The sequence below is a fragment of the Cystoisospora suis genome (genome assembly GCF_002600585.1).
Source record: "Cystoisospora suis strain Wien I chromosome Unknown contig_4079, whole genome shotgun sequence".
NCBI lineage: Eukaryota > Apicomplexa > Conoidasida > Eucoccidiorida > Sarcocystidae > Cystoisospora > Cystoisospora suis.
In genome coordinates this window covers 13,772-30,713 of record NW_027156872.1, presented here as the reverse complement: position 1 = coordinate 30,713, position 16,942 = coordinate 13,772, and the positions used below count along the sequence as shown (strand labels likewise).

Below are 16,942 nucleotides of genomic sequence, written 5' to 3'. Positions count from 1 at the left end.
TCACGACAAGTGCTGTCACTGGGCTAGCGTTTTTCCCCCATCACTCTTTCTGTCGCCCGCTGATTATGCCCAACTTTGTCGCCGCAGTTTGAAATCTCAACTACCCTTGCTCCGTCGCTGAAACTTCGGCAGGAGCCAGCGAAGTATGCTCGTGTACCAGACACTAACATACAGGCCCTTTGATACTAGAGATGGCCCCGCTCCGATGCACTGTAGACACTCCTTATATTCATGTCGGAAGGGAACGCGCGAAAGAAAAAAGTGCGAACACTCCGCTGGGCATGGGAGCTCCACCGTACCAAGCATCACCCCAGAGACATGACCGCCGGCAAAAGATCTGCCAGGACAAAGCAGTCCCCCGTTCTGTGGTGCCATCTCATCAGAGCGGCCACAGAGCCATGCCCATTAATGCTTTTTCCAAAATTCATCTCGCTGCGTGTTGTCAACGTCCTCGCTGTATTGTTTGGCAGCGTTGGAACGAGTGCGCCGAACGCGACTGTCTCTCAGTACAGACAACCGGTGGAGCAGAACAAAGTAATGAGGGAAAGATCTTCTTGCTACGTCCCGTCACTATGTCAGCGGCTCAGCCCCATCAAGACAAAGATGCGTGTCCATCAGATGTGATCTCCGTTGCTGGCAGACCCTTCTCTTAGCCGACAGTCTTCTTCCGCCGCCTGGACACTCGGATGCTCTTTCTCTTGTGAGACGGCTGCTAGTTCTTTTGTATCGAAACCTAGTCCCAACCAGAGGCACTGCTTAGGATCGTAGAGAGCCGCCCCAGACTGATACTCCACTTGCACACCTAGGCTCAGAGGGGAACATCTGTGCGTGCACGGCTGAGTCCGAGACGTCGGACTCGCCTCCTTCGCTGCCCACGGGCGCCCTTACGACAGGCCCACAGATAGCCTTGGCATCTTTCATCCCTGAGACTCACTTGTTTCCGGTCCAGGGAACGCCGTTATGGCAGGCTTGCAGAGAGTTTTAGCATCCGTCATCGTGAGACGCTCTACGCTGTCCCGGACTTCAACGCCCTCCCGAAAACGTCTAGCCAACTGTTAGCCGGCTACCATTGGCCTCTGTCAGAGCAGCGCGAGGTCGAGTCTTGAGGGCCACTGATGGAGTAGACAGTTACTCATTCTAAATTCGTCCCGTCTTCTTCTCCTTAGGTATGTGCCCGTTCTTCGTGGATTCTCTTTACTCTTCAGAACCGGGCACTCGTGACAAGTACAAGTTCATGCAACCCGCTTCGCTTCCGCTCACAGACTGTCCGTCCCGCGTTGCTGGGTCCGGCGGAACTCCCGCTCTCCCCCTGAGGCCTCCTCCGCCTGCCCATGAGCTGGCCGCGGCAAACGGGCCTCCGATGGAGAAATGTTTTCGATCTTCCATGAAGCTCTTTGTTTTCTTTCCGTCTCGTGCGTGCTTTTGGTCTCCCGGACAGTGAGGACACATGGGTTCTCTTTCGTCCGCTTTTCTCTTCTCTGTTGGCCCCGGTGCACGAACAGACAACAGTTGGTACAGGTTCAAGTTCCCAAGTTCTCACCCTCTACTGCACACACTGATTCTGGAGCACAGTCCTCTCGAAATCCAAGCCGCTTATGCGATCTGGACACCCTGCAACGTGTAAAAGGCTGTACAACTGAGGGCTGATGAGCAGCACGCCGTCTCCGGCGGAAGACCATCTTCTTGCGTGCCTGCATGTCTTTCTCTCCCTCCCCTTTTCGTACTGTTCCGTTGTCCCGGCCCGTGAAGGAAATGTGGACTTTCCCAGCTTGCATGGGGCACCTAGTTAGTCTCAGCGTGTAGAAGACAAGGCATAGAATGCGGTCTTCTCACTTGTTGCCTCTCTCCCGTAGATTTCCGCTCCTGCATGCGAGACTTGAAATTGTCGCGTGAACGTGAACTGTGTCCGTAAAGGAACAATGGCACACCCGGCTGCTTCTGAGCTGTGCTCTCGTCCTGCCTGCTGCCTCTGCTTGCTGAATTGGAGCTGTGTGCAACCCATTTTGATTTCTAAGGATACATCGGCCGGACATGTCTGAATATCTGAGGTCAGGTTCCTCTGTCCACAAGAGGCGACCAGGGAGACACATGTCATCTAGTGTGCCTGAGGCTGTCAGTTCTGCTGGAATCTCAGACTGCATCAGCACGTCTGTATGCATACATGCAGGCCTTGAGATGCCCGAGCGTGGCCGCAGAGATCACTCCTAGGGACAGGAACGTTCCAGCCGATCCCTTCTGGTTATGGGAACCGGAAGTAGACATTACAGTCCCATGACTACTCGTGAGATAAAAGGAAGAAGACTCGTGTCTTTTGTAGCAGCTATTATCGAAGACGCCGCTTGGCTCATACTGCAGTCCTGTGATGCTGTTCGTGAAGACTGTGTTCGTTTTCGCCTCTGTTGGTTCGGCTGCCTCGGTGCCCGGCTGCACAAGCGTTTCGAAGTAGAACTCGAGAGGAAACTTGCGCCTGTGTGCTGGAAATTTCCCGATGACTTCTCGCGGTGAAGCCGAAGGCCCACTAGCCATGAAAACGCCTGGACTGCGAGGGGAAGGCTGCTTGCTTTTCTCCGGGACAGGATCTGAATGTGCTTAGGCACATCCCAACAGGGAATGCTGAGAAGGTTGTATTGTTGACTGGCAAAGCAATGAGCCTGTGCATGTGCCACCGATGTATGCATCGTACCGCGTGTAAGCAGATGCTCACAACTATTTGGGGAGTTGACTTTCTTGGCCAAGACTAGCTCGCAGCACTATTGTCGGATTCGGCCTGCTTTTGTTTTGTCTTCCTTTTCCTTCGTCGCTTTCATGTAACGACATGGGAGTTTTGGAATGAGTGTGATATGCGCGTATATATACGTATCTGTATCGAGTCCAGCCACAGCAGTCTGTGGTGCTGTTTCCTCGTCTTTTGAAAAAGATGATGGACGACCCTTCGTCTTCAATGCGCCGTAGTCATCGGGCAGCACATCAAGCAAGTTCTGCCCCTTCTGCCCCGGAAACTCTCTGGGGTCAGGCTCCGAATGTCGCTACAACAGGAGAGCCATTCACATCATTCTTTCCTAGGGGGGACAGCAATCCATTTTTCCTACCTTCAGCTTCTTCTTCAAGCGCGTATTCGAGCTCCTCTTCTTCTTCAGCATTCGAGCAGAATGCATCCTCTTCCTCTACATCGTCATCTTCCGTACATCCAACCCTTTTTCCTTTCTCGTCATGCTCCTCTTCAGTCCGTTCTAATGCGGGCGTGAATCCATTCTCAAATTCTTCTCAACATTCGATGCCCTCTAGCCGTTGTGCCCTTGGACGTAATTCTTGTGGCGTGTCTTGTGCCTCAGTCCCACTTAGTAGTACCGTCCCGTCTTCAACATCTCAGCCCCCCCCCCATGGTTCTCAGGTATCAGCCTTTGACGGAGATAAAAACCGGGGAGCGCACGACACTAGTCGTCTACCGGCTGCCCGCTGGGGAGAGGGAGTTGTAGATCACGATGAAGATGATCAGGATGATGTCGAAGCCCGGGGGGCGGGTGTTTCCGGTCATTCTCCCCTCCTGAGCTCTTTCATGGAATATCTTCCTTCTTCTTTTTCTCCTTCTTCATCACATCGTTTCCGTCATCGTCAGGAAGAACCCGAGTCGGCAGCAGCATCTGCGGCGGCGTCGTTTTTATCCTCGTCACAACGTACGCGTACCCGACTGCCTCGGTGCCTTCATGAAGCCGATTCCGATGCTGAAGGGGGAGACGAAGGAGAAGACGATGATGTTGTTCTCCCTACCTCGATTTCTTCAATTCCCGCTGAATGTGCGGACTTGAGAGAACTACGCCAGGTCCTGTCTCGTATAGAACGCGATGATCTTGTGAAGCGTCAGCAACTCCGCAAACAGTTTACACTTCTTCAGAAACAGGAATCTCTTCTTCTTGAACAGGAAAGACAGCTGATGAAAAGAGACGAAGAGCTACAAAAACTACATAGACAGGTAGGCCAACTGCGGGCAGAAGCGAAGGACCACATAGCGACAGCGGAGGAGGCGCGACGTGCTTGGAGCCGGGCGTCGGCAGCATTGAGTGACTTCAAAGACAAGGTTAGAGATGGCGCGGAAGTGAAGTCTTTACTCCGTGAAGCGCTTTCTCAAGCTGACAGGGAACTTGACGAGCTCCGTCAACGCGTATGTACACTTGAGAGGGATAGAGGTTCTAACTCGACAAGCAGGGCTGGGGACCAAAGTGAGAAGTGGAAAGGCGAACGACAAGGTGCGAAAATCGCGGCGTTCAGTGATGAAGATCGCGCTAGGCAGGAAAACGAAGGAGAGGAAGTAGAGAGGGCAGAGGATGATTGCACTGAGAACGATAAAGAGAAGGAGTTCTCGAAAGCTTTGATGTGGATTTTGAAATTGCTTGGAGAGGATGAATACGACGAGAACGGGGAGCTTGGCGGCTCGGCAGAGGAAGAGCTTTTCTATGCGTCGTTCCATAAGCAAGAACAGCTGAAGAAAATACTTGAGAAGCATCCGGGTATTGCAAATCACCAAGACGTGGTGGCTGCATTGAGACAGCGTCTTCGTCGAGAAGCTCTTCAAATTCAAGTGTACGTACAGCAGCGGAAAGCAATGAAGGATGCAGAAGGTCGAACTGGGGACGGTTCTCACTCTCCTTCGTCCTCGAGTGCAGCTTCGTCTTCCTCAATATCTCGTCTGGCTCCTTCGCCGGAGGAAGGCAAGGAAGACGAAGAAGAAAGATTGTGGAGAGACGATGGCTACGAAAGACTGAAAAGACAGTGTCTGTCCAGAGAACTTCTTCTTCTTCTCTTTTCCAGTTCGTGCTCTGAGACCCTGCAACGCATGCTCCATTACAGTTTAGAAGAAGGTTGCCAGCGATGGCTAGACATGCTAAAAGACGCTGTATTTTGTCACTTTTTAAGGGGTCATTTACACTCTTACGACATCCTGACTTCACTCCTTTTCCAAAAGAAGATGACATCTTTACGAGAGAAACGGAACGAAAGCGATCCACAAAACACAAAAGAGGGAAAGGGACGAAAACATGACGGCGTTGTAAGTCAAGACGCAAGAGGCGCGGGTGTGCCAGAGCAGAGTTTTGCGGGAAAGGGTAGAGAAATAGAGGAAGAAGAAGAGGCCGAAAGACGCGCTAAAGGACGACAGGGAGAAGACATTCGGAGGAGTAGTGCTGTACATGAAGGAAGTACACGGAAACCCCCAGAAGAGTTGCCTCAGGGTGCCAGAAAAGACCAGGAAAAGTATAGGTCTTCTTTTTCATCTTCTTCGAAAATTTTTAGCAGCCCGAGTAAAGATAACCTTACACAGGGGGAGCCAAATACAGCTCTTCAGGGAGATAACCCTGATGACTGCCGTTCCAGTGAATCGTCTCCTCCTATCTCGAAATTACAACAGTTTTCTGCCCGATCATCATGTACTCCTCATCCACTTCTTAGTTTGCTTAAGTATGGCAAAGGAAACTGGTTGCAAACGGCTCGATGGCTGTATTACGGCATTATGCCTGTAGGGCTCTTCACCCCTTTGCAGCCTTCTTCGTCCTTGTCTTCTCTACCTTATCAGTGGAATGGTTCAGAAAACTCTAGCAGCAGCACCACGGCCGGTGAAACGCGGCAATTCTCAGAGGATAGCTTTTCTTCATTCACTGACTCTTCTGCCTCAGCCCTGTCCAGTATACCTGGAGGGCCTCACAGTCTAGTAGACGAAGAGGGGAATAGCGTACTACACTGGGCATTCAAGAGGAATGCACCGGAGATCATATCGAGGTTTCGGCTTCTTGACCTTCCGTGTCTTTCTTTAGCCGCGAAAAACAAGAGAGGCGAGACTCCTGCTGAACTGCTGCCAACACTCTTCGATTCAGTGAAGGATCGTGCGTGGCGTGAGGAAAGGGATCGCCGTAGACAAGAAAGAGGGGAATCTGGGGTGTCACCCGAGGGACACAAACGCGCAAGCCCGGTCGTTCTTGAAGCGCATAAAAACCTCAAGTACTGGAGAGGCCTTGTCTTTGATGTTGCCACTCAGGTAGGTAGGGAGGCAGGCCTTCAGAAGGGACCTCCGAGGAGGACAGTCGAGTGCATTGACATACAGCGTAACGTATATTCGGACCACTGACCATATATATATATATATATACATCTGATGTGGTCGCACGTGGCGCGCTTAGGAATGTGCTTCTCTATGTGTTGTGATAGGCGATTTTTACCTCTGGAGCGAATGTGCATCTGGGCAGTCTATTCAGTATAGGAGCAGTGTTATCTCCCACGCATAGGTAGTCACTCAGACCGTGCAATAGGAGCCCGGTGCGTAGAGCGGGTGGGACCGAAGCGTTGAGGTGCCTCAAGGGAGAGACGATTTCGCCGTCATGTTGTATCACGGACAGAATATCTTGCCGGGTTTCTTGATATCTTTTTTTCGCTTGTTTTCCTCCCCCTGTCCCTTCTCTTCTCGGCAGGTTGATATAACGCTGTTCGAACATTCATTGCCTCTCACCGTGTTCTGCCATGGACTTTTTGGAAGTATTCCTGCGGAGGATCCATGCACTTGCCCTTTGTTATGCCTTTAGGCAAGTATGCTGTATCGCAGCCATAGGAGTGAAGCCGCTTACGAGCTGTACACCGAAGCTCTCACCGTACAAAATCGGGTCCTCGACGCTCACAAGATACTTCAAAGTTTAGGGCATGCTCCTTTCTCTAGTTCGTCTGTCTCCGTTGTCGAAAATACAGCCAAGCTCTCCTTCAACAAGGTAATAATAAGGAGGAAGTTTTTTCCGGTCCATGTAGGTGGACGTGCTCTCAGAGAAAGCATGTATGCATGCTTTTGATCAAGTGAGTCGGCGTGCGTCTAGTGTCTTGTGAAGGCTCTCTATCGCATGCGACTACCTGGTCATGACTCGTAGCAAAAGTGCGTGTTACTTCGAGTGTTACTTCGGGCTACAGCACTACATGTGTTTTCTATCTGTTGGTCACTGCGGGTGAGGATCTCCCCCTGTGTTGTCAGCTCACCTATCACGCTAGGATATAGTTCGATAGAACGCGTCACTTGGTCACCCCTTATTCTACTCCGTCGGTGCTAGCCAGGATGCCTCTTTGAGATGTAAGCTGCTCTATACGGCGTATTACTCCTCGTGCTCATATGTGAGACCTTCGGTTCTGTGCTGCAGGCACGAAGTGCACTGAGGCTGGGGAAGTGGCAAGAGGCGCTTCGCTGCGCTAACGATTGCTCGGAGCTTCTACCCAGTTACAGGAGCGCCTATGAGACGGCTGCTGAGGTATCAGAAGAGCTCATGTGTCCTTCACGTGTCTTCTCTCATGCCTGGGGTCTTGGTAGGGGAACACTTTGCACACACTTTGCGAATGTCTGTTTGGACGGCCTTTTGATCCTGTTGTGACTGTGATCTCTCTCATCTCGCTTCGCGGCTGCGCCTCCAGCCAGCTCAGCTTTATCTCTCTGTACGCAACTGTGTGGTCGGAGTGAGTTATATAGGGATGGTGTTTCATCTCGAAGGGTAACTGCACGCGTGTCCGATGTCCTTGTTCCGAGCTGTCTGGAGACGTTTCAAGCTTCTCGGCATCTTCATTTAATTATACTCCCTGACACTAGAGCTAGCACTGAAGAAACAGCTGTTGCCCGTTGCGGGTTGGAAGGCCTCTACCCCAGCATGCCTGTCCCCCCCTAGTGGCAGACGCGAGTGTTGTTCTACTGAGACGTCGGAACACAAAGACCACAAGGTTTCGGACAAGTGTTTTCATGGTACGGGCCGCATGGCGCCCTGCGTTTTCAAGGTCCATGACTGTACAAGTTGCGATTTGGACGTCTACGTGGATTCACAATCCATATAGGATACTCATAGATACTCCCAGCCACGTACATTCCTACGTACGGGGTTGGCCGTAGACACACATTAGGAAGGCTGGCAGGTTTCTTCTCAAGGTAAAGAGGAGTCTTTTGATTTCCCCTTGTCAGCCTCTTTTCCTCTGTTCAGAACACCTCTGCCGTATGTATGTCATGACTCCTCGATTCAGGCCTGCGAGTGTTTACTAGACTGGGAAGGAGCTTTGAGTGCGCTCAATCTTCTCGAGCAACATTGCGGGACGTTAAGCCCTTCGGACAGACAGAGGTAAAGCTCCCTTCTTTTTGTTTTCGCGCATGCTTCCATGTTATAGGGATAGACGGAGTTGGACCCCAGGGGTACCAGGACTCTTCATCTCTCAGAGCTGACACCTGTATTCTCTCTGTACGCACGGAACAAGTCAGGCAGGTCCACCCTCTGTGCTGTAGTCTTTCGGTAAAAACCTCGGAAGAGGTGTCTGATGCCGTCGTTGATAACGTACAGCATATAGTTAGCAGATACATAAAGGTGTCTTGACTGTTTCAGCGTAGAAAAGAGCATGTGGCTGTCTGGGTTACCATGTCCATGTGTATTTATTTGTCTGTACACGCGTGCCATACGATCTTTACAGACTTGCTCAATCTTTGTGCTTACTTGAGCCTCCCCTCCCGAGGCAGTTGTCCCTCTATACCTCCAGCTGCAGCTGTCCACCCTCTATCTACCATAACGACAGGCTAACTCTCTAGTGTCATATCATGCAGGGTTCACTTTGTGTTTTCTTGGGTGGATTCAGGAAACAGAGATACCAGGCTCAAGTGAATGCAACGGCTTTTCAGATTCTCGACGTCAACAGAGATGCAACGCCTGCTGAGGTCAATCGCGTAAGTCAAAAGGAGGCTTCTTTAGAACGGTCTCCGGAGTATCTCAGCTTGCGTCTCTCTCCCCCTCGTAGAGCAGAGTCAATACCTTGGCGAGTCTTCTGATGCATCTGTGTCTACTTTTACATAAGCGTCGTACATATCAACAGCGATCTTCGTGGAGAGTTCGACTGCCATGTGGTATAAAAGAAAGCTCGCGTCTCGTCTCCTTTTTACAGGCTTTCAGGAAATGGAGTATTCGGTTTCATCCAGATAAATCGTCTCATCTCTCTCCTGATATGCAGTTGCGGAACGAGAATGTTTTCAAGAAGTAAGTGGCAAAAAAACACTAAGCTTTCCGGGAGACTGGGAGGGCTACGACGTCAGTGTATCTATAGAATCGTAGGTATGAGCGACAATGCCATGAGTGAGTGAGTTCCCAGGAATATTACTATGATTCTTTCGTCTCGGTGGGGGTGAGCAGGCCCATTCATATTAAGTCTGCCGAACTGTATTCATCGAGCAAGAGAGGTACAGTAGTAAATGCGTCATCAGCTTCATGAAAAGGAAGCTAAGCGTAGCGCGGTGTATTGGATATTCACTGTGCTGTGTTGCTAGTAAAATAAATGCACCCGGAGTATGGAGAGTCGATCTCCGAGTGAAGGATCAGTCGACTCTACTATCTTGACGGCGTGCCCGCAGCCTTTGGGGTCACTCTGACCTTGTGTTTCAAAGAGATATAGAGGCGGGGGGAATGATCGACGGTTGTATTAGACTTTCGGAACATACGTGTACCGCGTGTATAGCGGTGTTGAAGTCGAAGCAATTGAGACTAGCTCATACATATGTGTGAAACGTGCACGCGTCTAGTGGAGTCAACAAGACTCACGGAGTATCTGTAGTCCCTTTCTCGATCGGGAGCGTTCAAAACAAGTATTAAATGCGATGTGTGCTATCCATTAACTCAGTCTCCATCCGTGATGTGAGGAACACCGCCGACGCCTCCCTTTGTTCATGCGTATGTAACTGCGTGCTCGCTCAACAGCCATCCGTATTATATTTCAGATAGAGAGACAGATTAGAGATAAGCCAGAGCTGATTCTGACTGTGAGATTCTCATGCTAGCTCCCATTGTTGTCCTGTGGTGCAGATCTTGTTTAGTATATATGTATGTATCTGGATGCCTGTGCGTGTATATATACGTACGTTCGTATGTCTGTGCATCTAGGGAAGCCTGGGTGGCCAAATATTGTAAAGACGTTCCCCGGCTGTTGCTACAGATGCCAGTTTGAAAACAAGATAGCAGGTTGTTCTGGTACTACTCCGGGTGTCGTTTCTCTACAGACTGAACGAAGCCCGCCGCGCACTAACCAATGGAAATACCCTTCGGGTGCAGCGTATGCTGCCTTCCCAGACGCTCTACGAACACCCAAGTGTGATCTTAGACCGTGAGAGCAGAAGCAGCCAAGACGATGACGATCCTAGAAGCTCCGAAAACGATAGCCCTAATGCGGCGAGTACTAGTCGGCCCTCCACTACCGGTGAGAAGAACACCTCTTCGGAGCCATCTTATGCGGGGACTTCACCGCCCCCGTCATCTTCTCGTACTGCCTCTTCGTCCACAAGCAGTTCTTCTGGCAAAAACGCATCGTCGTGGAGCTCTGTAGCCGATCTAACGGCCGAGCAGATTGAACTCCAGCGTGAGGGACTCTTGAGATCTGTGAGGAGCCTAGAGTCGCAACAATCTGAAATTCTAAAGGAGTTGGCTGAGGGCAGTTCGCGCGCAACTGATACTACGACTGACGACTTCTTTGACCGCCCGAGTACAAGGTATCGAATGAAAGAGCTGGAGAAGCTGAAGGACCAAATGCAGACAAAGCAGACAAGACTGGAGGTTCTTACTGAGGCTCTGAAGAGAAAACTGGGGTCATCTTCTGGAGCGAGTGAGCAACAGCGACGCAAAGAAGGTAGTCCGGATGAGGGAGATAACGACGATGAGGAAGAGGATGATGGTGGAGGTCGAACAACGACAAGAAGAAGTGAGTCATGTGAACCAGAAGTTGAGAAGAGGAATGAAAGCCAGGAAAAAGCCAGTGAGGAGGAGAAGGAAGAAACAAGAAAAGAGTTGAACAAAGAAGAAAAGGAAAACAAGGAAAAGAGAAGGAATGACTCTGTAGAGACGCGGGAAGTTAATGAAGACGGGAGAAGGTCAGCCGGAGGGGGGATGCCCTCTGGTGTCTTTCTGGAGCCGACAACTACAGCAACTTCCTCGGTTTCGAATGTATCAAAAAACGATGATAGAACCGCGCTCTTTTCTTCAGTAGGGAAACAAGAAGGCTTGAGTTCTGTACCAAGTGAAGGGAAAGAGAGTGATCTTTTTGTGGGAGAGAACGAAGGTATTCGTGGTGGTCTAGGCAGCAGCAGCAGCACCAGCGCAGCTGGGATACATAAGAGAAGAGCGACCCTCCATGCAAACAGTGATGAGGAAGATCGCTTTTCTTTCCCTTCTCAGGTTAAAGGAGCTCCGAGTCCGAAGAGGGAAGAAGCGAGTTCTGAGACACTGAAAAGTTCAGCTAGACGGTTTGGAATGAATGACGACCGACGCTTCCCGACTGAAGAACAAGAGAAGAACATAGGGAGAGATGAGAATGATGAAGAAGAACACCTAAGTCAATTGAGTGATTCATGTCCACCTCAAGGTACCTTCAAACGAAGAGTCCTCAAGTCCCCGCGAATCCTCTCTTCTTCACTGTCAGCCTCCCGTCTTGTTCAGCAGATCAACGAGAAATCAACAGCGGCGTTTCATAGAGGACAGGAAATGAGATTTCTTATCCGAGGAAAGAAAGAGGATGGACAGGATGTCTCTCTATTCTTCAGAAAAGAAGAAAAAGTAGACTCAGGGCCTACAGGAGAAATACATGGTAAAACGCAGTTCTCCTCTTCAAAGACAAGTAGTGAAGATGAAGGAGACACACAGAGCGAAGAAGAACGAGGTAGCTCCTTCACAGAGGAAAGACATGACTTGGGAGAGAAAGCTGCTCCCGCTTCAAACCTTACACATAGCTCGGAGAGCCAGACAGGAAAAGGTATTCCCCTTGAGACGCCTCATGAAGATAGCGGAGGAAAAAAGGCAGCATCATCGTCTTCGATGAAAGTGAAGCATGAGACCCCTAAGAAGCCCCCTCAAGTACGATGTGCCCCAACGACTGTATACATTGACGAGGAAGACGACGGTAGCAGCAAAACAGCTGGAGGACAAGAAAAAGGTAGCAATGTGAGAGAGAGAAGTGTTCATTCCCGCCAGGCCTCTCTCACAAAGACAGCGGACGAGTTTGTAACACAAAGAGAAGAGAAGAAATCTCAACGAACGGAGGGAGGGGCTGAAGACGATGATCTCTCACACTCTTCTCCCCACGTGAAGTCGAACCACCATAAGGTAGATGCTTCCTTTCTGTCTTTTCAGCCTTCCACGCGAGGAACCTCTGCAGGGGGAGGAACCTCGAATCAAACTGGATTGATTTGTAAAAAATCTACTGCATGTCCTAAGCATGTCCTTTCCAGGGAAAAAGGTCAGACGGAGAGTTCTGATGTTAGTGATAGTCGCAGTAGTAGTAGTAGTACTACTACTACTGCTACAAGCCGGGGCCTCATTTCTTCTTCATCGTCTTGTAATGGGGGTGACGCTCGAGTTACCTGTTCTCCAACCTCTCCGTCTCCTACCTCTCATGTTCAAGGAAGAAGCGTAGCAGGTCGGCGTGTGTTTGCCTCTCCAGATGAACTACTAGCTTTTCGACAGCGGGAGAGCTCGAAGAATGCGTATCAGAGGGTACCCCAACAACGCAATAAGTTCGTAGGACTTTTCGCCAAAGGAAACGAGAGAAAAGTGGCAGGGCAGGTGTATAAGATATCTTTTCAAAGAAGGCGAGAAGAGAAGAACCACACGGGAGAAGAAGAAGGTGGTAGAGGTGGGGAAAAGAAAGAAGAGACTGAATCTCGCTTACCTTTTCCTCCTCGCCCTTCGACGGTCTGCTCCAGTAGAAGAACAAGCCATCCTAGCAGAAAACGAGCCAGCTTTTCTCTCGAAAGTTCTAAGAACCGAGCAGATACAAACGGGGGAGAATCAAAGACTGATGAACATCACGTAGTAGATACAAGAGGAGGAGACGCCGGGGTACCGACTGCCGATGGGACGCTGGAAGAAGATAAGCCGTCACCTACCACGTTTACGTATGGCGCCCCAGGCAGCCGTTCGGGCGAAGGCGAGCAGAAGAAAGGCTTACAGAAGGAGCAAGTAGCTGATGAAGCGACGGGCAATGTCGAGGGAGAGAACTTCAAGACAACCCGAAGTGAAGAGGAGAAGAGACTGCACCCTAGTGGTGGTACCCGTGCCCTGCTACGTGAGAGGAAGCAGCACGAAAGTGAGGAAGATCAGAAAAGGATTAGCAGCCCTTATCAAGGAAAACAAGTGCGGGGCATGACAGGGAAAAGTAGAGAGGGAATGCCGGGGGTTTTCAGACAAGAAAATTTGAATCTTCACGGGAAGCAAACTGAGAAGACTTCTCTAGAACAGCAAGGAAACTTGGTGAATGACCCCGCAGCTCCTCTAGGGAATGGAAGGGCGACACAGGGAGGAAGGAGAGAGGGGCACGAGCCTGCCGCGGCTCCCTCTGTATGGCCAACCGGAGAAGAATTTCTTTTCCGTGGTATGAAGAAGAAAACACTGAGCTTACACCAAGAAGAGACAGATTCTTCGAGTGATGACGAGATGCTGTTTGATCCAGATTCCGATGAAGAATCTGAGAAAAGAGGAATTAGCATAGAACAGGAGGGAAGGAGATCGACAGGGAGTTCAAGACAGGGGGAAGGCGGTGGCCAGACAGAAGATGTAGAAGAGGAAGATTTTGCTGAGAATACATACTGGAAGGACGTCTTACATCGACGTAAAAGACAAGCAGGGAGAACCATATCCGATGGAGCCGTAAGGGAGGAAGGGAAGAGTCCAGAAGGATACAACAACCCGTTATTCTTCTCCTCTGTTCTCCTATCTCCTACTGGACAGCATAAGAAATCGCTTCATCTCTCTTCTATGTTCCCTGATGAGAACGAGGTCACGAGCCAGCCAGATGTAAGAAGAAAAGACGAAACTTCTCTTCCTCGTATCACAAAGCCGTCTCCTCTCATACCATCAGGAAAAGGAGAAAAATCAGAGAAAGATTCTTCAAAGCTCGTCTCTCCAACCGATGCCGCAGCAGCACAAAGAAGAAGCCCAAATGAAGCTCGTCCATCTACCGGGCTTTCGTCTTCATGTGATACCACAGGACAAATACTAGGAGACGATACACGTCTTTTCTGTAAAGCGGATCTGAGCCCATCATCGATTGATAGCTTACTCTTCTCGCCATCAGATGTCGCCTTGAAAGCTAGTACGAGCTTACGCCCAGCCAAAGCTAAAAATGAAGAGAAACGTGAACCTTTCTCATCTAAGAAGTATGAAGGAGGAGACGGAGAGAATCGAAGTTTTCTGTGGGACCCCACTCCTTCCTCTCGAACAAAGACTCCAAGGGAAAGTACTTTTCTGGATTCTCCAGCTCTCTCTGCATCCACGATTCCTTCTCGTCATTCAGCGGGCAGCGTCTATCTAAGTAAAACTAGAGCAAATGACGACGAAGATATTATTAAGACGATGGGCTTCCCTACTAAAGAACGATACGAGGCGAGGTTACGTATGATGGCGGGAGGAAGTGAAGTAAAATGGGGTGGTGATTCGTCCGAATTCTCTTCTTCTTTCATGACTGCAAGAGGACTAGGGGGACAAGCAAAAAAAGAAGGAGAATGTACAAGGGAAGACGTTGAGCCAAGTCCTCCTCTCTCGTGTGCTGATGTCTCGTTGTTCTCGAGTAAGAGACCTCAGGAGAAGGCAGGGGGGATGCCTAGACGATCATTCGGAGGCGTGGAGGAACGACGTTACTATCCTTCTGGTCTAGACGAGCAGGGAGCGCGATGGATTTACGGGGAGACAGGAAGAGACATGCAACAACAATCACCTGCGGAGGAAGAGCAAGGCGGAGACAGCAAGCAAGGATCAGCTGCCTGAGGAGAAAAATAGAGCCGAGGACTTGCTCGGATTCATTGAATCGAGACCGTTCGCGCCGCGGATGGATCCTAAGTGAGGAAAGAAGACAAGAAGAGACAAGGCCAGGCATTCTGCTTCTTCATTTCGAATCAACGAAAGAATCTTCAATACCAACCAACGTGGCGCAAACAGTTGTTCTTCGCCTCGAATACAAAGCTTCACCCGGTCGGGCTCTCAGCCTCTTTCTCTTCTCAAGCCGAACAAACACTCAGATGGGGTTGGACTGAGAGAGCAATGGCTGAGATGAGAGGAGATAGGAAAAGATCGCTCTAGCCGCTAACCAACTCAGGAACATAAGGGGTGACGAAATGAGGAGAAGCTTACTCTCTGAATGTCTCAGAGCTTCATCACACGAACTTTTCATTTGATTCACTGTACTTTTGAAAAGTTAGGCAACTCACCTCTCGCAGCACACACAGCAGAGGGCTGGGGGCGGGGATGGAGGACAATAGAGATATGATGATTCTGCCTCTCTTTGTTCTGCTTCCCTGCTTTGCTTCGCCCCTCTTTTTTTCCTTCTGTATCGCATTCAACTCAATCGCAAAGGTTAAGGTAGTAGGCTTTCAGTGTGGGTGCGACCCATGTTTAATTGCCTCCGGAAGAGAGGTATTTATCGGGAGGGATGGAGATAGAACTACCTCGGGGAGAGAGACGTTGTAGATGGATAGCTTGGTATCATTCACATCATCTGTCATGCGTAGACAACTAACTCATCTTCTTCCCTTTTTATAAAGCAGCCCTATGTAGGTTCCTGTTCATTCACTCAGGGACGATGATGGGGGGGGCGGGGTGACGACAAAAGGGAAGAGGCGGGATGTAGGAGGGGTCGGTCAGGTGGTTCTGTAGCGGGCCGTCTCTGGTGGAATCGTAACGCTCTATGTGAGAAGACCCCGAGATCCATCTGTAGTGCGATCCTGTGCCATCTCTAGAAAGGCCTGGCCTTGATCTCGGCAGAGAGGATAGCTAGAGGGGTGGTGGGTAAGAGGTGACAGCGGGACTAGCCAAGAAACTAAAGGATTTCAGAAAGGGCTCAACCGAAGCATACGGCGATAGGTACAGAAGACGATTTTTGGCTGGTCTTTAGTCAGTTCCTCTATCCTCTCATCTTTAACTGCCACGACTGAGGCGTTTTTTCCGTACTCTCGGTTGTCCTGTGCACCCTCTCTTCTCGAAAGATTCTGCAGTACATCCAAAGATACCATGATTACTGATCTCAGTGTACGCGCCTTCTAGATGACCTCGGTTTCTACATGGTGCGAGAGAATATGAAGCCCTATGTCCTCCTGTAGAAGCGATACACGTAGTGCAGTGTGCGGAGAGGAAAGATTGGTTCCTTCTGGAGCGCCAGAATATGGCAAAGAGACTTGCATGTGTGATGCTATACATATGCCTCTATATGTAGTTGTGCTGTAATAAGAAAAGGTGTCGACGTAGGAGTACCTGTTTGCTGGGCATCGGTCATATCACCTGTAAGGGCAGGCAGATACTACTATTGCCGCGAGTTGGAAAGGGGGTGCACTCACCATTGACACCCCGGATGAATGGGTAGTAGTAGTAGTACTTGATACAGTCTTGTGATATGCTTTCAGTTGCTGGTAGTAGTAGTAACTCGCAAGATAGGTTCCTGGTGAACGGGAGACTCCCTTTACAAATAGATCATATGTTAGTGACGCTCTTTTGACAGCTTCGTTAATGGCTATTTCTTTGCCTTTTTGGTTGATTTGGGAATTAGAAGAAAGAAGCCGTCTATCTGTTCAAGTGTACTGCGCTGCACCCGTCAGGTTTACTTGTTCGTGGTGGGGAAGTGAGTGAGCAGGGAACCCGCTGTCTTTGTTTTCGCGGATTGCGTACTAGTCATTGGCTTTCGTTGAGACTCTAAATGAACAGTATGCGCGCACACTTATCAATGCTGCGTCAGAACTTACATCCTCGGCCTGACAGACTATCTTTTGTCAGCTCTGTCTTGGAACGTACTACTTGGAGCGAAGCAGGGGCAGGAAATGACCTTCCTCAGTATGTCATCGAATAGGCCTTAAAGGCGCATAGCTGGGAAGTAAAAGCGTCTCAAAGCCCTGAACAGAGCCTCTTTACTACGCACCTCGGCAGGGTGTCGATGCATT

At 50.0% G+C, this 16,942-nt stretch overlaps 1 protein-coding gene across 1 annotated transcript; it reads left to right on the top strand.

The window, feature by feature from the left end:
• The first annotated feature begins 1,224 nt into the window (after positions 1-1,224).
• On the top strand, positions 1,225-16,818 carry CSUI_007618 (uncharacterized protein). The gene is made up of 6 exons (XM_068067763.1): positions 1,225-6,025; positions 6,567-6,746; positions 8,026-8,120; positions 8,626-8,713; positions 8,929-9,020; positions 10,034-16,818. The coding sequence occupies exons 1-6, from the start codon at positions 2,918-2,920 to the stop codon at positions 14,781-14,783; spliced, it is 8,313 nt and encodes a 2,770-aa protein (XP_067920261.1). The 5' UTR covers positions 1,225-2,917; the 3' UTR covers positions 14,784-16,818.
• The last annotated feature ends 124 nt before the right edge of the window (positions 16,819-16,942 follow it).

What these genes read in the sequence shown, in the direction of transcription:
- CSUI_007618 (XM_068067763.1), top strand. Translation starts at nt 2,918, where the DNA reads ATGATGGACGACCCTTCGTCTTCAATGCGCCGTAGTCATCGGGCAGCA. An exon ending in CGCCTGCTGAGGTCAATCGC is followed by an intron (nt 8,714 to 8,928) that starts GTAAGTCAAAAG and finishes TCCTTTTTACAG; the next exon opens with GCTTTCAGGAAATGGAGTAT. An exon ending in AACGAGAATGTTTTCAAGAA is followed by an intron (nt 9,021 to 10,033) that starts GTAAGTGGCAAA and finishes GTTTCTCTACAG; the next exon opens with ACTGAACGAAGCCCGCCGCG.